General features: G+C 43.9%; 1 protein-coding gene across 1 annotated transcript in view; it reads left to right on the forward strand.

The window, feature by feature from the left end:
* Window positions 1-26,019, forward strand: part of USP13 (ubiquitin specific peptidase 13) — a 111,355-nt gene that overhangs the window by 57,472 nt on the left and 27,864 nt on the right. The window contains exons 7-13 of the mRNA XM_010976246.3: window positions 3,599-3,693; window positions 4,933-5,120; window positions 10,248-10,319; window positions 10,696-10,789; window positions 19,039-19,164; window positions 20,259-20,412; window positions 22,399-22,573. Of these exons, the coding sequence (XP_010974548.3) occupies window positions 3,599-3,693; window positions 4,933-5,120; window positions 10,248-10,319; window positions 10,696-10,789; window positions 19,039-19,164; window positions 20,259-20,412; window positions 22,399-22,573 (904 nt within the window). The remainder of the gene's footprint in view (window positions 1-3,598; window positions 3,694-4,932; window positions 5,121-10,247; window positions 10,320-10,695; window positions 10,790-19,038; window positions 19,165-20,258; window positions 20,413-22,398; window positions 22,574-26,019) is intronic.

The following is a 26,019-nucleotide window of genomic DNA, read 5'->3' on the forward strand; positions in this document are numbered from 1 at the left end:
TGTTTTCCTTTCCTGGCCACAGTCTAGGTTGTGTCAGGCCTGGGAGTTATACTGTCTAAGGTGATTGTACATACCTCTAAGTTCATTCATTTTGTGTTTGGTCTTTTAGATTAATTGCTGGAGTAGTCTCTTGTTTCTCTTTTTCCTGTCTGTGGCTGATGCTCTGTGGGCACACACAAAAAACTCGAGGAGAGATGCAGTTTAGGTAGATCACACTTACTCTGGAGAGAACCTTTCCTCATCCTTTCCTCTCTGGTTTATGACTTGGTGTTTAACCAAGAGTTCTGGTTTTCTCTCCATTTGAGCTGTGAGAACAGAGCAGTGAGGCTGGCTTCTCTGGTTTTGTTATTTTTTCTAAACACAGGAGCTTGTTGAGGTACATCTTTACCTCTCTCCTTCTGCTTTCCTGTGTGGGGATCTGAGGGAAGGGTCTGAACTCCTGCCATTTTCTAGGGGTTAGGAAGAAAGCCTGAAGTCAAATAAGTAAACCATAGCTAGCCAAAGAAGACGTCTGTTGAGGTCATTTATACCAAACCAGCATTCGTATAAGATTATTTGAAATAAGGAAGTTTAAACTTACGAGGAAAGGGATCCTGCTTATCTTACTTAATATTATATCCTCAGTATTTGTATATATTTGGTATTCAATAAATATTTGCTGAATACAGTGAATGAATGGGTGAATGAATGAGTGAGTGAGTGAGTCCCTGTGTATGAACAAGGATGACCAGTCATATACTAGCCGTACCTAATAGCATGCCATCATATAGAAACATTTTAATCTTTGGCAATTAATTATAAAACTTTTTTTCAATCAAAACATAATAAATTTGGAAAAAAATAGAAAAGCAAAAAAAAAAAACCTTCCCAGAGATAAGAAATTATTACCATTTTTGTATAATTTCTGACAGATTCTCAGCTGTTGTCTGAGTCTTAGTCTCTATCTTTGTGCTGTAATTTTTTCTGTAGTTAATTTTGGAACTTAATACACACACTATTTTCTAACATGCTTATGACATCAGTGGGTTATTCATGCTCTAAACCTTTTCTTTTACCTTTTCCCTTCTGTGGATCTCTCTGTGCCCTCCATGGCTTAACTTGTCATTTAACTTGAAATGAAGCAATGACTAGTTTCCTTCTAAAGTGAATGTGGTTACTCATGAAACGCTGCTGGGCTATTCCTAGCAGGATCTTTCTGTGAACTTCCTAACTGTGTTCCTTGGCTCCAAATTTTTAAGTTCAAGTAGGAGTCGGGGAGGGTAATACTTGTCAGGCAATGCTTATGTGCTACAGTAGTTTCTGAGCTAAGACTTGACTTTGCTAAGCTGAAGTTGGAAGTAAAATGAGTTTCCCAGTGAAAAATGTGTAAGGATTTTCAGCTCCTGAGTCTACTTCAAATTTTTTTTCTATGACTACATGTCATTTATAAATTCTTCACGATTGCCAAGTTTAAGGATCACAGTTCAGTTTTAGATTTCTAGTGTGTTACTCACTAAACTGTTTTTGTCATTGGAGTAAGAAGTAACTATTATGTCTGACCAAATCATGTCATATTTTTGGAGCAGTTAATGACTGGAGATAGGAAATGTTAAATTTCTCACTGTGGCAGGAGCCTAGTGGCTTAAGAACAATAGAATTCTATGTGATTTTCACTTATTTCAAAATCCTAGACCAATGCCAATGGTGCATTTCTAGCAATCTTACTATTTTCTGTTGGGGCTCTGATAATTAGGGGCTTAATGTCTTGAGTCTTGAAAACTCTCTCATTAGTTAATAATTACCAGAATTAAATGCCAAAGGAGTGTCACTTTCACTTTTCAGCCAGTATTTCCTATCACTTGTCATAGATTAGAAATATTGTTGCTGTATTTAAGTTATTAGTTCAAATAATTTTTTTTTTTTTTTTTTTTTTTTAGTATTTAAACTTTTAAGAAATTTTTTCTTAAGTGGGCTGGGGATTTTCTTTTGTTTTTGCTTTGAGAGCACTAAGTTATATTTAAAGAAGAAAATAAATGAAGGCTACCATCCGCAAGTTAAAATAGGCCTCTAGGGGAGGAGGTATAGAAGAAAAAGCTATATAATGTTTAATCTATTAATAGTAGAAACATTGACTTTTTTGGGGTGGCGGTGAGACTCCACGTATCTGGGTTTGGGTTGGAGGGTCACCATAGTTCCTGTATGTTACTTTCTTTCTCCTCTTGGTGATGTTCCAAAGAGTAGGAAACTCCTTGAACAGTCTTTTACTGTTCTAAAGAATAATATCTTTATATCTATTTTCTGATTTTGTTTTTCAAATTTAGGAGCAAAGAAATTGCAGCTTTTCACTCCCTTCTTGTTAACAGCCTGGTGCTTCACTGAGTCTGTTGGTCTCCTGAGAGATCTAAGGAAATAGTCTGGTGCAAAGGAAAAAGGACTGGGCCAGGGGTCAGAATATCTAAGTTCTGGGCCGCGTGTGCTGTTTGAGGCAAATGACTTTTCTAAGCCTTATTTTCTGATCTGCAAAATGGGCCTGAAAATATTTCCCTCTGCCACACTGCACAGCTGTTTGAGGACAGAAGAGGCAGCAGTTCTGATAGCTGTCGAAAGCTCTAGGCAGGACTTCTCAGACTTTACTGTGCACGCTCGGATCTTGTTAAAATGCAGATTCCCATTCAGTAGGTGTGGGGTGGGGCCCGAGATTGTGCATTTCTAACAGGCTCTCAGGGAATGCTGTTGCTTTGAATCCATGCCCCACACTTGGAGAAGAAGCCAGGAACGGTCTAAAGCATTATGTTGTCGGGTGGGCTGTGAGGACCCTGAGGAGGGAAGCCGCCCCCCTCGGTACCCAGCTTCCCAGCACCAGTGCGCCTTGAATGGGTTACCCACGAGGCCAACAGGCTGATCTGTCCGGCCGGGGGCGGGGGCGTGGCCTGGGGGCGGAGCCTCCGGAGTTTCCCCGTGGTGCTGGCGCATCACTGTTTCCTAAGTGCTGCAGGCGGCATGTTTGGAAGCACTGCAGTCTTCACAGGTCCCTCACCAGCTCTGTGAGGTGTGGACACTGACAGAGAAGAGAGAGGGGGAGGGGGCAGGTAGAGATGGTAGGGCTGAGACTACAGAGGGTTCCACAGGCAGAATTTTGTTTTGTCCTGGACTTACTCCCCAGTGCCACCATTCAGCCACCCCGAGGCTGTGTGTTCTCTCTGTTCTTCACAGGTTCTCCCTCCGGGTGCAATAGGGGTCACCTCCTTCCTCACCCTTCCCTCTTCCTCAACTTACAGTGATGCTATTGGGGTTTGGGTTAGAACAATCAAATACTCGGCATTTATATTTGTCTGATTGTAAGTTGTTTTAACTTTATGCACTGTTTTCTTTTTCTTGTTTCAGAAAACCTTTTAAAAAATTACTTTCTGAACTATCAGAAGAATTGCTATATGAGTATATTTACAAATATACCCATTATATTTATTATCATCTGTCTTTTCCCCAGTTGAGACTCACAAGGGGGTTTTGTTTTGTTCATTTATATAGTCCAAGTGCGTGTAGGAGCTCAGTAAGTATGTGTTGAATATTGAATGAGTTGATTGAAGATCTCAGTGCTTATTTTCTCTTCACTCTCTAGATGTTTATTCTTTCCAAGAAGAGGAACCTGTTTTGGATCCTCATTTGGCCAAGCACTTAGCACATTTTGGAATTGATATGCTTCATATGCATGGGGTAAGCAGGTCTACTTTTGTCTCTTTTTCTGTCTTGCGGGGAAACTGATTTATACAATATATAATTTCTGTAGTGCAAATCTTCATTTTATAGGTTTTAATGTTGGCACTTACTTCTTGAACTTAATTATTGTTTTCTTTTGGTTATTGGCTAATTTTTTTTTTATGTTATAATAAAAATGGTACCTCATCAAGTACCATTTTGTTTTAGCTGGAGTTTACTTGCAAAATTTCTGTCTCCTTTGATGGATAGTTGCATGAATCACTCTTTGTTCACTAAAGGGAGCAGGTACAGGGAGAGGACCTTTAAAATGATCTATGACCAATATCACTTTAATTACTTTCAGGAAGGGAAGCAGGGCTTGGGGAGGAGGCTGGGGATAGGGGTGGAAAGAATAGGCCAACATGTTATTGTTGATAGAAACACTCTGCCTCATTTCATACTGTTTTCAGGCTGAGATTGTGACTAGGTGACGTTTGTCCCTATGAGGAGCTGATTTAAGTGTATGTGTTTTGGTTTAGCCCTTTTATCCCCGCCCAGGCCATCTCGCTCTCATTATGTATCTCTGACTTCCTTTTCTCACTCATATCACTTTTAAATTTATTTTCACAGCTCTTTATTTTTGTTTTCTTTCGGGGGGTGGTAATTAGGTTTACTTATTTATTTTTAATGGAAGTACTGGGGATTGAACTGGGACCTCATGCATGTTAAGCAGGCGCTCTACCACTGAGCTATTACCCTCCCCTCCTCACCAAATTTTTTACTGTTCTTCTTTAACCTTCCTCCTATGCTGAGCTACTTCCAAGCCCCATTGTTTTATTCCACTTTCCTCTGCAACTGCCTTGCTTTTTTGTTTGCTGTGTTGCATTGTGTCTGCTCTTGAAATTATTCTACTTGCTTCTTTTTTGATTCCTATTTTTCTTTCTTTCTCCTATCTCCTTTCCTCTCAGCCTTTGTCTCTTCTATTTTTAAATCTTCTAATGTGGTTTTAAAAAATTATCAGAAGATATAAAATTCACGATTTTAACCATTTTAAAATGTACAGTTCTGTGGCATTAAGTACATCTGCCTTGTACAGCCTTCACCGTCTTAGTCTCTTTTCATGAAGTTACTTATTTCTCTGTTTAATTGGGGGGAAAAGGGCAGAAACATCAATTGCTGTTAGAAATAATTTTTGAGACATGATCTTAGAGCGATCATCATCGTTAAAGCTGTTTTTCCTCAATGATGTTGCCCCAGACAGAGAACGGGCTCCGGGACAACGACATCAAGCCGCGGGTCAGCGAGTGGGAAGTGATCCAGGAGACAGGGTCAAAGCTGAAGCCCATGTACGGCCCCGGCTACACGGGGCTCAAGAACCTGGGGAATAGCTGCTATCTGAGCTCCGTGATGCAGGCCATCTTCAGCATCCCGGAGTTCCAGAGAGCGTAAGTGTCTCCCGCAGAACGGGCGCAAAGCCTGCCTAGCGCCCCGCCCCGCCGCGTGCAGCCGGGCGAGTGCGCGGGAAAGCCCTTCTTCTTTGGTGGCAGGACACCTCGCCGCACCGCCTGCGCTGTGACTTCTCGCCCTGCGCTGGGTGAGAACCCTTGCCGAGGGTTATGGGGATCCGCTGAGCTAGGGAGAATTCTGTAAACGGAAAAACATCAACAGGGCATTTGTCGTATTAATAATGGCTTCCATTTTTAGACCATCACCCTGTATGCCAAGAATATAATAATCATTAATCTTCACAGCAAACCTGCCAAATCTCTTCTATAGATGCACTAGGAGAGAGTCAGTGATCTGTTGGGTCAGTGTCGCCTTCCTGGTGAGTGGAGTTTCTTAAAGGATTTAGGCTTTTCAATTTTTTTTCCTTCTCAAAATGTGATTCCCAGATGGCGCTGGGCCTTTGACTATTGGATATGGATCTGTATGTAGTGAGACCAGTATGGAGATTGGGAGTGAGCATTCAGAAATTGTTGTAGCAGTTTGACATTGCTCTGTTTTATAAATGGCATTTCGTTTTTCCAGTACAGTTGAGCCTTGAACAACACAGGTTTAAACTACACTGGTTCACTTATATTTGGATTTTTTTCAATAAATATGTGCTACAGTACTACATGATCTGCGGTAGGTTGAAACCTCACGTATGGAGAAACCCTGAAGCCAAAGGGCTGACTGTAAAGTTAGGCGTGGAACTTCGACTGTGTGGAAGGTTAGTGCCCCTAAATCCCGTGTTGTTCAAGGCTCAGCTGTAATTCATTTTTTATTGTATTTTAGAAGGTATCATTTATATGAGTTGAAATCAACAAACGAGTTGGCCCTTCACCACAAGTTATTGGGAGGCACTGATTTAGGGTGCTTGCTAACTATGCGCATTTAGTTGCCTTCTTCCTCCTCCCTTCCCCTGGGTGGAGTGGCTGCCTCTGGCCGTTTTCTAATGTAGGCTGTGCTTGGGACAGGGAGCCGCAGAGACTGGCAGCTGCAGCTCATGGGCAGCTGCTGCCTAAATTTAGGAAATAATCTCTAATGTTTTCCAGAGCAGGTAGGTTTCCACCTTGGTTCAAGTATGGAAGAGGACACATGCGTGCTCGGACACACTGACAGGCAGACAGCAGGCTAGGAACAACAAAAGGCCATTTTTCACCCACGTGGAGTTGACCACTGATGGCTTTAAGGGTGATTATATGTCATATATGTCATGTGTATCAAATATCCTTTTCTTTCCTCTCTTGGTATTTGAAGTCTTACCTCTTTTTTTTTTTTTTTTACTTTTCCTGGCTTTGGAAATCTATGGTCAGTTTTCCATGTCAGATTTTCATTTTTCCATCTGGGCAAAAACAGTGGGTTCTATTCTGATCAGCATTGTGCTGGGTGTGGGGGGTTCAGTGGTACACAAAAGGATAGGTGCCTGGCCCTCCCTGGGGAAACAGACATTAAATAAACATAGACAGCCTGTTACTTGTGATGATTCGATTTAAGATTTTTTGACTTTATGATGGTGCAAGAGTGGTATGTATTCAGTAGAAACTGTATTTCGAATTTCTGAGTTTTGCTCTTCTCCTGGGCTAGTGGCTTGAGGTACATACTCCCCTGTGATGCTGGGCAGCTCCCGGTCTGCCACTCGATCCCAAGAGTAACCATTTTGGACCCAGACAGCCCTTCTGTTCTGTACTTTCAGTACCGTAGTCAGTAAATTAGATAAGGTAGTTAACACTTTGTTATCAAACAGCTTTGTGTTAAATGATTTAGCCTAACTCTACGCTAATGTCAGTGGTCTGAGCACGTTTCAGGTAGGTGACACTAAGCTGTGGTGTTTGATATGTTAGGTGTATGCAGTATATTTTCTTTTTTTTGTAATATGTAAGGTTTTTTTAAATGGGATTGTTTTTTCTTTTCTTTTTTTTTAGGTTTATTTATTTAATTTTATATTTTGAGGGGGACAATTAGGCTTATTTTATTTTTAGAGGAGATACTAGAGATTGAACCCAGGATCTACCACTTGAGCTGTCCCCTCTCCCCTGCAATACATTTTCAGTGTAAGATATTTTCAGCTTACAATGGGTTTGTGAGGACATAACCGCATCTTTTGTCAAGGAAGATCTGTAATCCTAAGAACAACTGCATGGTTGTAAACATGGTGAGTTCCATGAAGGAGAAGGGAATGAGGTGGTCAGGGAGGATCTCTTTGAAGAAAGGACACACGAAAGGACACTGACCTTGAATGATGTGCAGGAGGAGTGGAAACAGGGTTTTGGACAAAAGGAGGAGCAAGTTTGAAGCTCTGAAATGGGAAAACCTTTTCGAAGATTTGCATCATGCATTGTATTATTTTTATGAATTCTGACCCTTGTGTCTTACTTGTATTACGATTTGATTGGGGAACAATGTAGCTTCATCTTCTCTTTCTCATGCTCCAAGATTTTTTTTTTTTTTAATATTGAAGGAAAGCTCTATGGCCTTATGGTAGATGTTATATAATTATTATTTCTTTTAAACTATAATGGAAGAGACTTACGTTCTTTTGTTACAAAGCCCAGCAGCGTTTTTAGTGCTTTACAGTCTATAGTTTTTGAAAATATTTTCTACGTTTCAAAGTTTGATGAACAATTAACTTTCTGAAGTTTTTCTTCAATGAAAAAATGTACCTCATGTCTGTATTTTGGATTTAAGATTTGAATCTCTTGCCTCTCAAGTATCGTTTCAAGAGTTTTAGAATTTTATGTCATCTAATATTTTATATTCCATTTCCTAAACATTTACTGTATAAGAAAATGAGCAACTTATCCATACCTTGATCTTTTTGTTCTTTTCCCAAGTCTCACTGGGTAGAAATACTTGCTCTGGAAACTCCTTTTTCCCCAGTGGGACTAACTCAGTGGAGTTGCGTCTAGGAGCAATATTTCCATTTTGCAAGTAGAAAGAGTGACTCACAGAGAAATTAAATGACTTCTGCACAACCACAGTGGAATTCAGGAACATTAGTCTGACTCCTTGATACCCTGTTTGCTGCTTGAACCCAGTTTACATTTCAAAATAATTCTGATGGGGAGCAAATCTAAATAAACTGGTGTGCAAATTGAATGACAGCTTGGATTGTCAGATAGCAAAACTGTTTTTTTGCTTTGAAAACCACTAGATTACAAATTGAAGATATAATGAGTTCTTTAAAAATTATCCCACATTACTGCTGCATATTAATTTAATTTTGTTTTAATGGAGGACAGTCCTTGTTGATTAGAAAAGGAATATAAATTACTAGCAAAATGGACTTTTCTGATATTGATGGTTTACAACCCCCTTTAACTTTATTCTTCTCCAGCAATCTTGCCTGAAAACCTAAGCTTTTCACTAATCTTCATATTCTCAGTAGGTTTTCTTTTGTCTTGTCAGGTTTTGAGATATGAGAAAGACTGGATTGTATGAGAGCTAAGGTTTATAACGTTTATCATGTTGTATGTTATTAACAGCTCTTCAATGCAATCTCTGACTCTGAATATGGTTTGGTTCCAAAGTTTGGTTTATCTATTATTTGGCTCTTGGTCCACTGAAAATTTCTAGATGGAATTGTTGCCTAGTGACACATCCAAAAGCTGTTTGAATGGGACTGTTCCAGAGACATGTGCTGTTAATTTCGGTGTTGGTCCATAACCTCAGATACAAATTCTGAGTTTGTAGACAGCAGGTCCGAGAAATTTCTAGTTGTTGAGGGATCTAATTAGAGGTCATTACTAACTATAGTGTATCATGGCTCTCTGCTAAGGCTTTATTGAAATAATTCCTTTCCTTTTGGGTTAAAGGTAGTCAGTTACAGAAATTGGTTATGTAGTTCATGGAGATTATATTCTAGTATGTAATCCCTAGAGAGATAAATAATAAACAAGAACATAAATAAATTAATATAATTGCAAATAGTGATGCATGCCAAGAAGAAAGTTAGCCAGGGTGGGCTGATAGGGGATTTTAGGAAGGGTGGGGAGGGACTTTTAATCAGACCTGGAAAAGAACAGGGATGGGTAGAGAGAGTTCCAGGAAGGAGACAGTGTATGCCTGACCTTGAAGCAGGAGCGAGCTTGGCGTGCCCTGGGCAGCAAGAAGGGGAAGTGGCCGGGGCATTGTGTGTGAGGGGGAGTGAGGTCAGAGAAGTGGGCAGAGCAAGTGCAGGAAGGGCCAGGGAAAGGGATCTGCTTCTGGATCCTTCTTCCTAGAACCTTCAGGCTCAGAGAGTCAAAGCCTCAAGAGGGAAAGGTGAACAGCTCAAAGCAGGGGGTATGAAACAGAAGAAGAACGTAAGAAGTGAAGGGAATGATTGTGCACTGAGATGAGAGGCGGGTGGGTACAGTTAGCGCTGCTCAGTCGGGATAGACTGGTCAGAAAGGGGTTGTGGACTGCAGGAGACTGTGGCCGGGGCAGGTCCAGCTGGCAGAGTGGTTCAGAGCACCGCATGGGAGCCAGGCTGCCTGGGTCCCCTCTGGGCTTCATCACTCCCTCCTGGGTGACTTTGGAATCTCACTGAAGAATTTGCCTCCCAATTTCTCATCTCTCAAACGGGGTAGCGATAATAATCCCCTCCACATATAGTTGTAATGAAGACTTAATCAGGTAACAGAGGAAACCCCCCAGAAACAGTAGTTGTCACTCTTACTGTCATCATTATTCATTTTGACATGATTGAGATAATTCCTAACTTTACCTTTTATTTTCGAGATGGTAGTTGTGATGGCATAAGCCAGTGGTTCTTGACTCTGGCTGCATGTTAGAATCACCTGGGGAACTTGTAAAAGATTCCCAATCCCAGGGAGTGAAATCAGAACCCCTGGGCGGTGGCTCTGGTTTCTGCATTTTTTCAAGAAATCCTTTAGGGAATTCTAACTCGCACCCAGGGTTGAGACCCACTGAGATAAGCACAAACATTTCAGCGGGGCCCAGGAGCATGGCTGCAGGGAAAACTTCTCTTCGGGTAGATGATTTAATTTTGACAGGAAGGCAAGAAGGTCTTAGCCAGGATGACAGCTTATTTTGGTTCTGTTTTTCCCTCAGTTCCTCTGTTTTGACTGTTGCTTCTCATTTTCTAGGTATGTAGGAAATCTTCCAAGAATATTTGACTACTCTCCTTTAGATCCAACACAAGATTTTAATACACAGATGTAAGTAACCAATTGTAGCTTTTAAGAAAAGTATCTGATAAAGTGTTTATAGTAGTCTCTGGGTTGCAGAATTAAAGTCAGTTCTTTATTTTCTGTATTTTTAAGAGTATTCTAAAATGAGCATGTGTTGCTTTTATAAGAATTAGTAAATTTATAAGTTAAATTTTATGTATTATATATTATATATATAATTAGTAAAATTATAAAGTGCTGAGAAAATTTAACATTTCAGTCAGTATCAAGCAGAATCAAAAGAGTTATTTGCGAGTAACTGAGACACAGTGTTCAGCTGTAGTTGTTGGAATTTGTGGATAATTTTAATATCTCTGAGAGGAAACAACAATGACCTTTCTGTCTGTTTCTCCCTCCTGCCCAGGACTAAGTTAGGACATGGCCTTCTCTCGGGCCAGTATTCAAAACCTCCCGTGAAATCTGAACTCATTGAACAGGTGATGAAGGAGGAGCATAAGGTATGTGTCCATGTGTTTGCCATGTCGATATGTAGGAAGGAGGGACCTTCCCAGCTAGAGGGTGGATTTCCTGTGATTTGGGGAATGGTGGCTGTAAATGTAGCAAGCTGCCAGAATAGCTGTTTCATTTTAGGGTCCACGGTGTGTGTCCGCTCTTAAAAATTGTGGTGAGGAGTAGCCAGGGCTGGGGTTTCTAGTGGCAGTTGCTTCGTGGATTATATGTAATTGCCATCGTTAATGGTCTTCAGAAATAATATTCTGCATAAAATAGAGCTGAAGTAGAAGGAATAAACTTTATAAAAATATAAACATTTTCCCCTTGGTAACACAGTCTTCGCCTTCCTAGTGTCTTTCTTCTCCTAAGCCTCAATTTTGTTTGCTAGGGTTTCTCAGGAGGCTGGTTGTTAAAAAAACAACACGCACATTGCTATTCCCTCTGGAACTGAGGGTTCTGAATGTCTGGGGAGGGCTGGGCAGTCCTCATTTTTGGTAAGCGGCGGAGGGTTTGTAAGTGTAAGAAACTTAGTTGGCCATTTAATCACTATTCATTGATTAATTGAAAGATGTGCTTCATCTCCTAATATAGCCAGACTTGCATTTCCATGTGCCAGCAGGATGGGCCCCTGACCCCTCCCTGGGCTGCTCTGTTACACATCTCCAGAGGGTGCCACTTGCCACCTGGCCTTTTTGAGCAGTGCTCTTGGAATTCTGCAGTGCACAGCTTAGGCAGCTGTATTTGGCAGCCTTGGCTCCCACTGTTGCAGATGTCCTGGCTGGAATGCATATCCCACTTCCCCAGCACCTCCTCTGCCTTCACAGTACCCTGTCTTGACTTAGTGGGCAAGTTCTTTCAATTGTTTGTGAAGTGTGTGACCTGTGGGCTCCTATCTTCAGTCAGTCGTCCTTGACGGATGCCTGCAGACTGAGAGCAAGAATCAAAAGTGAATAAGTACATCTTCATAATGAAGCCAATTAGTTGGGGAAATGGATCAAACAGGAGAAGGGAGATTAGGAAGGGAACATATAGAGGCAGTGTCTGGGGTGGGGAGAAGGAAGTTGGTTGTGAGGAGGGTAGAGAGGGTTAGACATTTGGAGTGGCCAGGCCTGGAGATCAGAGTGTTGTGAGGCAGGAAGACTTCAGTTCTTCAGTTGCATTGTTATCTGGCGTTGCAATATCATGAGTTCCTTGTCCGCCTGAGACTGGAAGACCCTCAGTTCGGATGGTTTGGGTGTAGGGCTGGGGTATGGGGTTATCCAGGCTGCTTTTACCTCTGAGTTCCTGTGAAACTTCGAAGAGGTGATGGTGAAAAAACTTGGTCCAAAATTTTGTTTTTGATGGCATTTATCCTGGATTTTCATCCAGGCTGTCACTCCTTGGACCACTCTTGGGGCAGAGTCCACGCTCCCTGCTGGAACAGGAGGAGACTGGATTGGGACTCAGGATCCTGGCTTTCTCTCCTGTCCCAGCAAGGATCTGTAGACTGTGTGCAAGTCCCGTAACCCTGCAGTTTCAGCCATCGAATGGCAGATTGGTCTCTCCGAGGGTTGTGAATATTGCAAGTGTGACGGTCCCCTCTCTAATGTAAAGAAAATGTATCCAATATATGACTGCTGTGCTTTTGGAATCTCTTCATTTGAGAAAATGTGAAGTGAAAAGTCATCGGTTTAGTAAAATTTGGCAGTAAAATTTGGTTTTGTTAATATCACAGTATCCTTTTACATTAGGGAGTAAAATACTTCCTATATGAGCAAGGCATGTAATTTAGTCTGTGAAAGGCTGGGGACCCTTGTCCCCTCCTTGCCATGGACTTAGTGTGGTAGCTGTGTGATCTTCAGGGCTCTGAGGCTTGCAGGTGAGAACCCCTCCCTGTCTGGCTCTGGGTGTGTAACCTGGCAGCATTTGGGCCATTTGTCCTGCTGGTGTGTTTGCTTGACTCCCACACAAATCTGTGAATTTCCAGGTTCTTTTAAACACTCAGACCCTCTGGCAGTCCCAGGCCAAGGACAGCGGTTGGCTGGAGCTGAGTAATAGCCCTCCCTTCACACAGGACACACAGTCCCCAGCTGGCTTCAGTCCCTTTGTGGTTCATGACCTGGCTGGTGCGCATGGTATTTGGGTGTGTGACCCTTGAGCTAGATGATTTGTAAAGTCCTTTCCCCAGTAGCTCTGAGGTGCCAGGATCAATAGGATCCCATTAACATTCAAAATGAGCTTAAATTGACCACAGGATTTTCTTTGTGGCCCTGGAGGTGTCAGTTTCAAGCTGTTACTGCAGCAGACAAGTAATTCATTGTAACAATCTCCACTCCTCTTGACAGTGGAGGGAGTTACTTTCTGAGGCATCAGGATTTTCACCAGCAATTGGTTTCAGAGAAAGGGTTTTGAGTATCTTTATTCTTTCAGGTCTCAGGAGCCCTTTGGTCAGGTGATCTTGTCCCTAGCCTCTGGCGTTTTTATCTTGTAGATGAGCCTGAAATGCTCCAAGAGAGGAAGGAAGATGTGCTGAAGCAGAGAGGAGGATAGATTACGAGAGGAATGTGTGGTGGAGGGGAGAGAACACGGGAGAGCCATGTGGCAGGAACTCCTTTTTACACAGCCAGTGATACCAATAACTAGCCTCACATAGATGGCCAGGCTCTTCCTGTATGGTCATTGATGCACAGAATCTTTGCCTACATTACAAAGCTAGGGAGTAGGGGAGCGGGGGTTTACACCAGCAAGTCTGGCGCCTGAGTCTGCTTTTGACCACCGCACTGTCCTGCTTGCGTAACTGTGGCTCCCATACTTGTTTCAGGCTCCCTGTGTCTCAGTGTGTGGATGCTGGTAAGTGGATGGCCAAAGGGGCTGCTTAAGGTTTGCAGAATTACCAGGTAGCCCGGTATCTTGGGCTACTTACGTGTTGGGTCACTTCTAGAGTATACACTTCCTGATATTAAATTGCTCTGCTACAGACCAAGATGAAATCTAGTTTTTATATACACAGGCTTACTATATATTTCTTCTATAAAAAGGTTTGCAGTTATTTTCTTGGGCACTGCCATTTCTATATAAGTTTGTTGAATTGATTTTTAAAATTAAATTGCATCTGTAGTAGATAAAGCTTCCTCACTATGAAAGGATACTTTTTCTTCTCCAAAAAATATATTCCTGATCTTTACGCACTCTAAGACAGCGCTTTCACATTTTAATGCTGAATACGCCTTAATTTATTTTTCCTTCCGAAAATAGCTTTTTTTTTTTTAAACAATTCTGTATTCTGAACAGTTTCTTAAACGATAATTCATTTGATTTCCCATCTAGCTAATCCTTGACACGTAATTACTGGTCTCGATTTTTGACTAACATGAAGTAATCAATGATCTACTTCCAGGTGATGTAATTTTAGCTCCAAACATAAGAACTGTTTTCACTAACCTCTGTTTTCCTGTGTTGGACAGATGTGACATTTCTAAGTCACCTTTTGAAATATGAAATATAGCCTGGGGAATATCCTCTGTTCTTTTAGCCTAGGAGATTCTGGATTTGAACCTGGGTTAGGAACTACTGGTTCAGGGTTTATGCTTTAAACGTTTCAATCAGCAGATGGCAAACACCTGCTTACAGGGGCCGGGCTGAGCTACGTGTATCTTTTTCTCATTCCCTTGGTTTTCCAATGTAAATATCTGTACAAATGTTGTTCTACAGTGATACAAAGCCTCAGTCTTGCTGCTTGTTTGTTAATTAAAGCATTAGGCTCAGAGGAATGTGAGTGGACAGTGTCCAGCCGCCTTCTTGGTGCAGCATTAAACAAAGTCCTGTGTAAGCACTTGGGAAAGATTCTGAACACCGTAGTCCTCTCTCTAATTTTAGCTGATCTGTTTTGCAATTGCTGATGGAGAAAGTAAGTACAGTAGCCTATAAATATGACAGGGTCCTTAGGTGGTTGCTGTTTTGGAGACTACCTGGCGCTCCCTCTTATAAAGTTAGTTTTGGGACTGGCCATCGCTTCTGGTGCCCGAGGGCCAGCTCACACTGAGAGTGTGAGCTTCCTGAAGGCAGGTCTGACTCTTGGTCAGTTTTGGTCTCTCTCTCTCACCCTGTTTGGGGATAGGCCCATAGGGGATATTACAGGTGATGTCACTGGCCCTGGGCCAACCAGAAAATGTGGTATTTCTTTGATTTAGGTCTTCGGTACTTGTTTTGGCTTTTTGGTTTCTTTTAAGTAACTGCCTTATTCCAGAGCCAGACCTTTTAAAAAAATTATTTAAATTTGCAAATATACACAGACAGAGAGCAGAGTATAATGACTCTCCCCCGTACCATCGTGTAGCTGCAGCGTCACCAGTCTGCCCGTCTGGGGTCTTTATTCCCCCTGAACTCAGTCTTTCCCTACCACCCCCATCCTCTCCTTTCCTTGCAGTATTTTAACACGAAACCCAACATCCTCCTCTTCACCTGTAGATACGCAGTATGCACCTATAACTAGACTGCCTTTTTTTAAACATTGGTATCATGTTAAAAGTTGTTTAAAGTGTTAGAAGCACAGCAGCAAAATGTATCCGCCAACGCCCAGCCCGTATCTAGGTTTTCGCTGCAGCATCAAAGACATCTTTTTCAAGTTCCCCTCTTTTTGCAAGTGATTGATAGGTTGAAGGAGCTGGATCATTTGCCCCAGGATTGCTTTAAGGATTGCTCCCTTGCGATGTGGTTTAGCTTTTGTTTCTTATAAGATGGAAGTTAGATCTGGAAGCTTCACTGGGTTCATGCTCAATTTTTTGACAGCCTGACTTTCATGTACATTAGACATGAGGGGACCACAGTAATAGCTGATCCTGAGCATGAGTGAGACCTCCCCTCAGAAATCAGGGCTAGGATCGGTGTGGGGCGTAGGTGCGGGCGGAGGGGCCAGCTGATGCTCAGGCACTGAGTGTGGGGTAGCCGAGTTTGAGATCAAATCAAACCCAGCTGCGAAAGCCGGGAGCCGGTCTGCAGCGGGACGTGGAGAGGGAGAGGCAGTCTCTCTCTGTTGAGGAAGTTTTTCAAATAACTTCTCGATGATCGTCAATTCTCAAGCTATAACTTGCCTGTTGAACGAAGGATTAAGCAAGGTCAGTTGACGGGAAACAAAGAAATGAAATGGGCACTGAGAGACAAGAGGCGTGGGAGGGGGATGAGTGAGGCTGGGCCACTGTCCAAGTGCAGGGCCGAATCTCTGGAGTTTTCACCGTGGTCTTCATTGAAACGTCTCCTCCCAGTTGTATGACCACATGGTGGCATGGAGTAGCAGCCAGCTTTTCAGAATTTACTAACTTTCAACGAGTTAGTAAACTTTCCCAAGCAGCTGCCTTGATGGGACTGGCAGCCACCTCAAGCTCCAAGACGGCTTGTAGGGAGTAACGCCGCCCGCAGCGGGCAGTGAGTTGTGCTGATGTGAATGCCTCAACCGAAATGCACGGTGCAAGCAGGTTTATTCCACGTGGGCCTCCATGCTGCCGAGAGTGGAGATGTAATTGCTGGCCTGGCCTGTAATGTTGGCCCCAGAGGTGTGTGGGTTTGAAGAGGGCTTACCCAGAGTCCGGGACACACTGTCTTCTTTTCTCAGGAGCTGGTAAGAGGGGTTCAGGGACATCAGAGATGAGAACTAGACACATGTATGCAAGAAGCAGCATTAGGACAGGAGAGACAGAGAGAAGGACAGACAGATGGACACAGAGAGACAGAGAGATTGACTTTTCTAGTTGTGTGAGTGGGTCAGTTACTTAACTCCTCTTTGCCTCAGTTTCATCTGTCAGGTGGAGGAGATAATGATAATCATCATCATCATCACCTTGTGAGGTTGGGTGATTTAAGCAAGATACGCATGTAAAGTACTCAGAACTATGCCTTGCACCTAGTAAATATTCATCCACGTACCTAGATGGTATCTGACATGTTATGCCACTGGGTAAATTTCTTTTGAATGAATGACTAAATGTTAGCCCTCATGCAAAGGTTAGGCATTATTTTTGCATGTGTCAGCTGATACTCTGTGGATGTACATCAGCACTGAGTGAAGAACGTTACAACTTCTACTTCTACATACTTCTCAGAAGATGTAACAGTAGTTAAATTGATCATTTAACTAACAGTTAAAGCTGCCAGCACTGTCTCAGGTCCTCTGCAGTGCTCCTTAATGCTTGTTACAGATACATTTTGTCTCTTATCTTCCTTGTTGTCTGTCAGCTGTTGGAGGGCAGAATCTGCAATAATGCTCTGCATGAAGTAGGTGGTTGGTAAATACTGGATGCCAATTTTTTTTAAGCCAGGTAGGAAAATTCACCTGAGTTTTATTAGGAACATTGCTTAGAACACACACATTGGAGAGATTTTATATGTAGAGCTGCCCCATGGCCGCAGGGAGATAGATATTGCAGTTTTCCCATCACCTGTTGTGTCTGACTGTGATTGGGCACACCTGCCGTGATCTCTCAACCCTAGGCATTGATCCCGATGTCCCAGAGATCTCAAAGGAGTATGGGACAGGGCCTCCGCCTCCAAGGACCACAGTCAGGCTGAGGAGACTGGCCAGAAGCAGGAGAAGTTAAAGAAAGTAGGAGGCTGGTTGTGCTGTGTACCCAGAGATGGCCCAGATAGCAAGTTCTCTGGCCTTCGGAGGAGGGGGAGGGGCCTGGAAGCTGAGCACGAGGAAGTTTTGAGAAGTGGGTGGGCAGCAGCCCCACCTTTGCAGAGAGCACACGAGTTACTTCTGCTGGATTGGCCAGGTGAAGTTTGTCTCAGAGACCTACAATATGCTACAGCTGCCTCCGTTTTTGCTGTGGAGAGCCTAGAATTGGAATCCTGATTCTGTTCTCTGTCAATTGCATGATAATCCGGTCGTAAGGCCACTTTCTGTTGACAGACCTACGTGGCACTTCTCTGGCAGCCTCAGTTTCCTGAGCTATAAAATGGGGGTCATGGCAGTACCTCCTTTGTAGGGCTGTTGTAAGGGTTAAATGAGATGGCACGTAGCACCTTTATTAGATGGGCTGGACTTAGAGGGGACTCAGGAAACAGCTTTATTCTGAGCCCGCCTCTTTACTTGAAGGTGATGTGGGTGTTCCACTCTGCCTCAGGCAGACTGCCTAGATTTCTAGTGGTTTCCAGCAGACTGCCAGCATTAAAAAGCCAAGTTCACATCAAAGCCAGTTTATGGCTTCTCCCATGACCAAGCTCGGGAGCCTTGGAGACCAGCAGTGCAGAAGGGTTCTCGTCCTTTTGTGTCTTTGCTTCACCTCTTTGCCTCCTCCCACCCCTTCCGGCCCCTCCCGCATCAAGGATATAGGGTTGGGAGATCGGAGAAGAGGTAGAACCTTTCACTGAGCTAGTGCGTTTGGCTTTCTTGGCTGCTGTGTGTTTTCTGCCATGGCCAGCCGTTTTGTGGGGGCATATCAGTGGTCCTTTAGAGGTGTCTCCCACCCCTGCTTGTCCCCTCAGGGACCTCCTAAAGGGCCTTTTCCCTGATGCCCTGTTGCGGTGAGCTCTGTAACCCCCCACTCCGGCTCCTGTCCGAATCTCTTCAGCTGGCCGCCCTCGCAGCATCTCTGCGGCGTCCTCCCTGGAGGAGCCTGGCTGCCTTCTGAGCTGGGGAAGTTACACGTCCTCGTCCTGCCACAGTTGTCCCTGCTCTTCCTATACTAGCAGCTCTGGCCAGCCTCTTTTCGTGTTTCCAGTGAGGGGTGAGCTCCTGGGGGCTCCCTCTGCTCTTTTCCAGAAACAGCCCTGGGTGGGCTCATGAGCCCAGTGGCTCTGCAGCGGTTAGAGCCATTTCCTTCTCTTGCAAGTACCCTGGTCTCTACCAGGGCTCCTCTCGGGTTCCCTTGGGGGAGGGAGGGATGGAGCTGCTGCAGAGTTTTCCTTATTTCCTTCAGAGGATTTCCCCCCAACCCAGTGCATTTCTTGCCTGCTCTCAAATGGACTGTCGTGGACAGACCAGCTTGGCCATCAGCTTGGAGCAAGTTCTGTGAGGAAGAAAAGCGGAGTGTTTATTGAGCCTTAGTTTTGAGTCCAGGGAGGGCCCCATCCTGTGGCCCATTTTGCGTCAGGGTCATCCATTGTACAGTGCCCGGTACCTAATACACAGTGCACGTTGGCCATTATCCCTGTTGTGCTTCCGTGGGCTTCAGTTTTCTTATCTGAAAATTGGGGCTAATGGTCATCCCTGCTCTGCCTTCCACTGAGCGCTGCTCGTGTGATGAATGTATTGTGAGTTGGCTTTATTTTTATTTTTTAGCCTCAACAGAACGGGATCTCCCCGCGCATGTTTAAGGCCTTTGTGAGCAAGAGCCACCCGGAGTTCTCCTCCAACAGACAGCAGGATGCCCAGGAATTTTTCTTGCACTTGGTGAATCTAGTCGAGGTGGGTCAGCTATCAGAAATGCCTGAAGGGGTTGTGAGAGGTGTGCCCAGCCCCCGCGTGTGGTCCACACTGGCGTGGCCGAGATGCCCCCTGCCCCCGGCTCAGTCTCCCCCAAACCAGCTCCTCCACAGTCTGCTTCTTGGAGGCGCTGTCTGCTCAGCACACCTGATGCGATCGCTCCCCGTGCCCGGCCTCCGGGGCACTGGTGGGCTCCTGTTCTCCTAATTCGCCCGTGTTGTAGGAGTGTTATCCATTATTTCATTCGCTGTTTGTGTTTTCTTGTCTCTGTGACAAGCTCCTTGAGAGTCCTGTGTGGCATTTGGTGTCCTGGCATCACTCCGAGATGGTCACCCTTGGCTCAGAGCAGAGGCGAATCACATTCAAGGCTGTGGTTTTTAAAAGCCACTGAGAATTCCTGGTTAAAGGCTTTTTTCCCCTCTTAATAAACAACTGTTTTTTTTTTCCTGATGACAAATATGTTCCTCGTGGAAACAGAGAGGCACAAAGTAGAAACTCAAAGTTTCTCATGCTCTCAGCCCCACAAACAAGCAGTGCTAACATTTTAGTGTGAGCCCCTCTCCCTCGCCCTCAGTCCTTTCCAGGTGCAATCGATTCTCTCCATGCTGGTTTGTAAGCAGAGTTTTTCACTTAACCTGTTGTGAACAAGTCATTACATACTTGAATACAACATGATTTCTTTTCTGTTTGTGTATAATTTACATTAGTGCATCTATGTATTCATATCATACTTGGTTTAATTTTTCCAGGGCAGTCCTTGATTTCCTTCCCCTTTTTCTTAAGTTGGGCTCCTTCATCTCCTAAGTCTATCTAGGTCAGTCCCTCTGCCATGACTTTTAATGGCTGCATAAGATTAATTCACATGATGAACTATGATTTTTAACCAATCCCCCATTTTTGGACTTTTTAGGTAGATACCGAGGGTTTGCTTTTTAAAGTCCTCTGGAGAACTGGCATGCCCAGGAATGCTTAGTAACCCTAGCTCTTTGCACCTGGTTCATGTTTGATTTTCTGCTCATTTTTATTCCTGGCTTAATATTACTGAGTTTACTAACCTGATATAATCTCACCTTCAGAGGAACCGCATTGGCTCAGAAAACCCGAGTGATGTTTTTCGGTTTTTGGTGGAAGAACGTATTCAGTGCTGTCAGACCCGGAAAGTCCGTTACACGGAGAGGGTGGATTACCTGATGCAGTTACCTGTGGCCATGGAGGCAGCAACCAACAAGGGTAACGTTCCAGAGCAGAAACGAGCAGTGTGCTTCTTTATATGCAAAAACCTTCCAATCAGAGGCACCGCGGTTTAGCCACTTGGGAGTAGACCCAGCACCCAGGGAGTCTGGTTTGCACGTCTCATGTCTCTTTTTTTCATCTTTTCCTTGGTCCCCACGTGACTTTCTTTTGAGAGGAATCAAATGCATCACAGATTTTTGTGGAGGGGTTATAGGTGGAACCTACTTCAGGGCCTGTAAATTTGACCAGCTGGTTGGTTTGGAGTCAGCTTAATTAGGAGGAAATTATTTGTGATTATATATGTGGAAAAATTCTTTAACCTTATCACTCATAAGTTGTGCTGTAGAGTCTGAGGGAGATGATCAGAACTGCATTTTTTTTTGCTGTGGGGCATTGAAGTAGAGGCCTCTTAACACAGTCCAGCTTTGACATCTGAGTAAGATGCCTGTTGTGGGACATAGAGTCAGGGCTGTTAGTGGGGTGAGGCCCCTTAGAAGGGTCTCTGGACCTTGGAAGCAAGCAAGAAAGCAGATACCATAGCCAGGTGGGTGGGGGGGTCTCAGGGGAAAGTTCCTTCCGTCAGTCTGATCTGGTTCTTCCCAGGCAGAACAGTAATTTCTTAGAATTCACATCTTAGAAACAGAGAAGGGCTGAATATCTGCCAGATTGCTTATCTCTTGTGAACTGGTCATTTCTGTAAAGTTCAAAGACTCCCTGGGTGTCCTTTTTCCTCTTTTTTTTTGGCGGGGATCGTCATTTTATTGTGTTCATTGGAAAGTGATTTTAAGATGGAATGATTCCCCTTTTCTCTAGGTTCATGCAGCTTTTGACTAGTGTTTTGATTCTCATTTATCATACAAAGTGGAATAAATGCCCCACCGAGGGTGGGGGTCTGTAGTGTGCTTCCTTTTTAGAACAGGGCTTACTTGCTTTCTCTCGCCTACCTCAGGGACCCTGCCTTACGTGTGCTGCTCAGTGCTGGCGTCGTCTCTAACTCACTGTTTATAGTCTATGACGGTAACTTCTTTCTTTCCAGCAAGGAGATTTATAACTTAGTCTCAGGAAATGGATTGCTGGGGACACCTACTGCTAGCATCCTAGGTAGAAGTGCATCATGAAGTGACTGTGGCCTGGGGACTGAACTTCAGAAGCATGTTCAGATGTGTGTAGGAAGACGCGGGGTACAGCAGTGTGCCTGAAAGCTGATAAGTCAGGAGTGTTGTCGTTGTTGTTTTGGTAACACAAAAGGAATTCCAGAAAGGTCCATTTGAAATCTATACAAAATTTTGACTTACGGGTCGTTTCCAGGAGCAAATCTGCTGACTCTTGGGAAGTTTACGGTGTGCTCACTTCCTTCCCCTTGGTATTTAATCATTTGAGCAGGGATGGTGTAGAAAGGCCTTGCAGGTTGGCCGCTGTGCTCTCTGCAGTGCTGGGTACCCCCAGCATGGAGTTGTCTTGGCGGCGTTGGTTAGGATCACGGGCTGGGTGCCTTGGATAACTGCGGTCCTTACAGCTCATCCTGCCCCTTGGCCCACACCCTCCAAGACCTCTAACCATAGTGAAGGGCCCGGAAAAGGAAAGCTCAGGTCTATTTCAATGTGAGATTCTCTGGTGTGAAGACTTTGTGATTGGAGGGGGTGTTGGGGTCCACACACTTGACCTCTGGACAAACGAAGAACCAGATGCATGCATCACTTACATCACACGCATGGCCCGAACCTCTCACCTGGGCCGGAGTTCGCAGTCCCCCCTCTCAGTCTCAAAGGGGTCAGAAAAACACAAATAGCGTGACGCAGCCTGTCACTGCCACTGTAAGCAGGCCTTCGGCAGGCTTCTCTGGTTCTGTTTCTGTGGAGGGCAGCGAGTAAGCAGCCCTGCCTCTGCCCAGAAGCCTTCGGGGGAGACTGTTCATTGTTCAGGGAGGTCTTTCTCATTTCAAGAAAAGAGATTGCAAAGTCATTCGTTTGCTCTTTTACTCAGATGAACTAATCGCCTACGAGCTAACGAGAAGGGAGGCAGAAGCAAACAGAAGACCCCTTCCCGAGCTGGTTCGTGCCAAGATACCATTCAGCGCCTGCCTTCAGGCCTTTTCTGAACCAGAAAACGTTGATGATTTCTGGAGCAGCGCCCTGCAAGCAAAGTCTGCGGGTGTGAAGTAAGTGTGTGTGTGTGTGTGAGCATGTACACGCTTGTGTGGTGGCGGCAGCTTGAGGGGGGGACCTTGAGAGGCGGGGACGGGGGGAGGGGAGGGTTGGCGGGTGTTGCGTGAGTCTGCGCGTGCTTGCCCCTGTGTAGCAGGTGGGACTAGGGTTTACACGCCATAGCTGTCACAGCCTCTCTTGTGTGAGACCAACCCAGTAAGACAGGCTTGTAATCTCTATTATGTGCAAGGGCTTTTTTTTTTTCTTTTTTTAAAAAAGCAACTTTGTAGTTTATCCTCTGTAGGGAATTTGTTTTTCCTTTCTTTTATCTGCCAAGAGGGTGTAGCAGAGAATCCTTTCTTCCTGTGGCAAGAATGATATTAATGAAGAAATTATAAAAATACTTAGGACAGTCTTCAGTATTTAAACTCCACTGTGATAGGTTTTAATTCCACAACTAAAGATTTGGCTTAAAGTGGTGACTGTGTTGCTACCCAGAGACCGGGGGTCTCAGTGCATCACAGGGTGGACATCACGGCTCCTGAGCGTCCTTCCAACAAGCAGCTGCTCAGGACATGGTCAGGAGGTACTCTGTTTCCATATCGTGAGCCTTGTATCAGGTACAAACTTCTTTTCCTCCACTTGACACCTTAATTGACTTGATACAGTTAAGTCCTTGCCAGCACCCTTCATATCGTTGGAAAAAGAGTACTTACAGTGGCATAAGAAGAGAGGAGGGCTGAAGGTTAGGCTCTGGGACTCTCACCACTTTTAGATACTTCTCAGCCATTTTCTTCTAGGCTAACAGGGCCCTGGCTGATGTGAAGGGAGGGGGATGGACAAGCTACTGCTGGTTTTTTAATCACAACCTCATGTAGCAGTCAAACTTCAATCCCTTACTCTCTGTGACAGCATCCCCCAGGATTCCTCTGTTTCAGATAATCAACTTCATGTGTTAAACATGGAAAACCAAAAAGAATTTATTTCAAAAGCTACGAAAAAGCCATATTTTCTTAAAATAATTTCTTTCCCCCAAGTTTCTTTATATCCAGATGAGATTAATGATAATTCAGTTATCAGTTATCCGTTGTGGGTTAAGTTTTCACCCTAGGACTGCTTGGCTTTGGGGAGGGGTGTGTCCTTGCAGATCACAGTTGGTGAGTTCAGGCTAAGTGTTTGAGATTCACTTCATTACAACATGGACCCATCTTTGGGCAGTTAAAAACCTACACATAATATTAGTAGTGGAAACAATTAATTTTTTTCTCTTAGCTTTATTGAGATATGATTGGCATACAATGTTGGGTAAGTTTAAGGTGTACAAGTTGATTTTATTTATTTATTTATTTATTTTCACTTATCAACAGTGGGCTGATGAGTGCTGAAACATTAATCCTTCTCTTTGCCCTTTCATTCTGATTCTGTATGGAAGGTGGAAGCAATCTAGGGCCTGGCAGCCTCAAAAACCCCCAGCATCAGGTGTGCGCTGCAGAGTGGTCATCTTTGGCCTGGCCGCTTGGTCGCCGTTCTCTGCTCTTCAGGAAAGCGGCCCCATGTCTTAGGAATGCAGGGTGTGACCTGCTCTCTGGGCCTGCGGGAAGGAGCCGCTCCTCACTAGGAAAAGGCCCGTCTTTGTGGTGGAGCTGGGAGGCATTCACCTTCCCCAGAGATGGGATTTCTGACCCTTGGCTAGCAGCCAGGGGACCTGGATTCTTCGTCTGTCCACTTCCCAGCTTGTGGTCTATCCAGGGGCAAAGTTGCCGCCCAGTGTCCTTTCATCTGAAGGGAGGAATGACGCCCACTGACCTGATTTTCTCCTCAAATGCTACAGAATATTTAGTTGCAGGCAGTGCTCATATAATCATCTAGAATCCTTGAGGAGAGCTTTCTGCTGTCTCTAATCCTTCACAGTGGATTTAAACATGTTTTTTCTCTTTTTTTACATATAAATGTGCTCTTATGGTTTTATGTATAGGAAAGAAAATTAATGCTAGGTGTATCACAATTGTTAATAATTGAAAACTGGCCTTTGTGGGAAAGGAGAAAACAGTGTTTTAGGGTCAGAAAGCAACTACCATTTATGGCACGTTTTTGTTCCAGGTTATGTGCTGAGTGCTTCCCATCAGCTGTCACTGAACCCTCTTAGTACTGTGGTGGGGCGGAGCCATTACATATTCTCCCCATTTTACAGAGGGGCGAGTAAAAGGAGAAGTCATTGACCGCTAAGTGGCGGACTTGGAATCATTCATGTTCGAAGTTTGAACTCTTAATCCTTGTTAGGTGTACAGTGTCCCTTGCTCCTTACCATCCTTGCTTATGCTTTTATCTTTATAATCCTTACATAGCCTTGTTTATTCCTTATTATGTCTTATGTTTCAAATATTAGTTTAGGGGAAGCCAGTTCAGTGGATTCCTATCAGATCTTTTTTCTTTCTTTTGTCCAGCAATCTAGCCCTGATCACCTTATGATGTTAATTTGGGGCCTTGAGTTTTTCTTGTGTGAGACCAAAGCCTGAAAGGCCAGAAAGAGGCAAAAGATGTCCTCTTGGTAGATCTTGGGTCAGAATGGACCAGACATAAAGACTCTTCCCCTCATCAGCCCTGAACGACAGCGCCTCGGACGGATGCTGGCATTCGGAAATTCCATTCAGCAAGCGGCTATGACTGCTCACCTGGTGTTTTCTAGGCAGTGAGTTGAAAAGACCTAGTCCCTCCCCTCAAGCAGCTCACAGATTAAGGATCAACAGGGAGAAATTTTGTCTTGACCTTATCATTTATGAAGAGAAAAGCAGGGTATGGGGTTCCAGAGCCCAAGCTTTAGGTGGACTGGCAGTGTTTGAATTCTCAGTGTAGAATTTACTAGTAGGTGACCTCGGCCAAGTGACCTCACCTCCATAAGCCCATTTCCTTTTATGTAAACTGAGGGTACTGATAAACTGAGGATAAAAATAGTACTTTCTCTATAAGGTTGGGGTGAGGACTAAGGCGAGATAAGCTGTACGGTGCTGTGCACAGTGCCTGGCAGGGTAGGTATGTACTGTAATTGTTACTACATTATATCTATCTTTTTTTTGGCCATGGATTGTACAATTTGGCTGTGGTTGATTAATTATTATATTTTCAACATATTTCATGGAAAGGATAGAACTGTATTTTTTCAGTTGCCAGGTTTTCAATAAAATAGATAGTCTTAATTTCCAGGAGAGGGACAGTTATATATATTTTTCTTAATAAGGCTTTCATAGTGTTTTTGCCTGAATTGTAATTACTGAACAATTGCTATATTTTAAATAATGGTAATAGGTTGTCAATAGACAATGCATTAGTGTTGTCAGACAGGGTTCTAAGCGCTTAATGTCTTAATTCATTTCCCATAACAGTTCTTGAAATTGCTCTGTGTCTATCTGGATCTTTTTGAATGATTTATATTCTAATGGTCTTTATTAAATACATAACTTTT

The sequence above is a fragment of the Camelus dromedarius genome, chromosome 2, assembly GCF_036321535.1.
Source record: "Camelus dromedarius isolate mCamDro1 chromosome 2, mCamDro1.pat, whole genome shotgun sequence".
In the NCBI taxonomy this organism is placed as follows: domain Eukaryota; kingdom Metazoa; phylum Chordata; class Mammalia; order Artiodactyla; family Camelidae; genus Camelus; species Camelus dromedarius.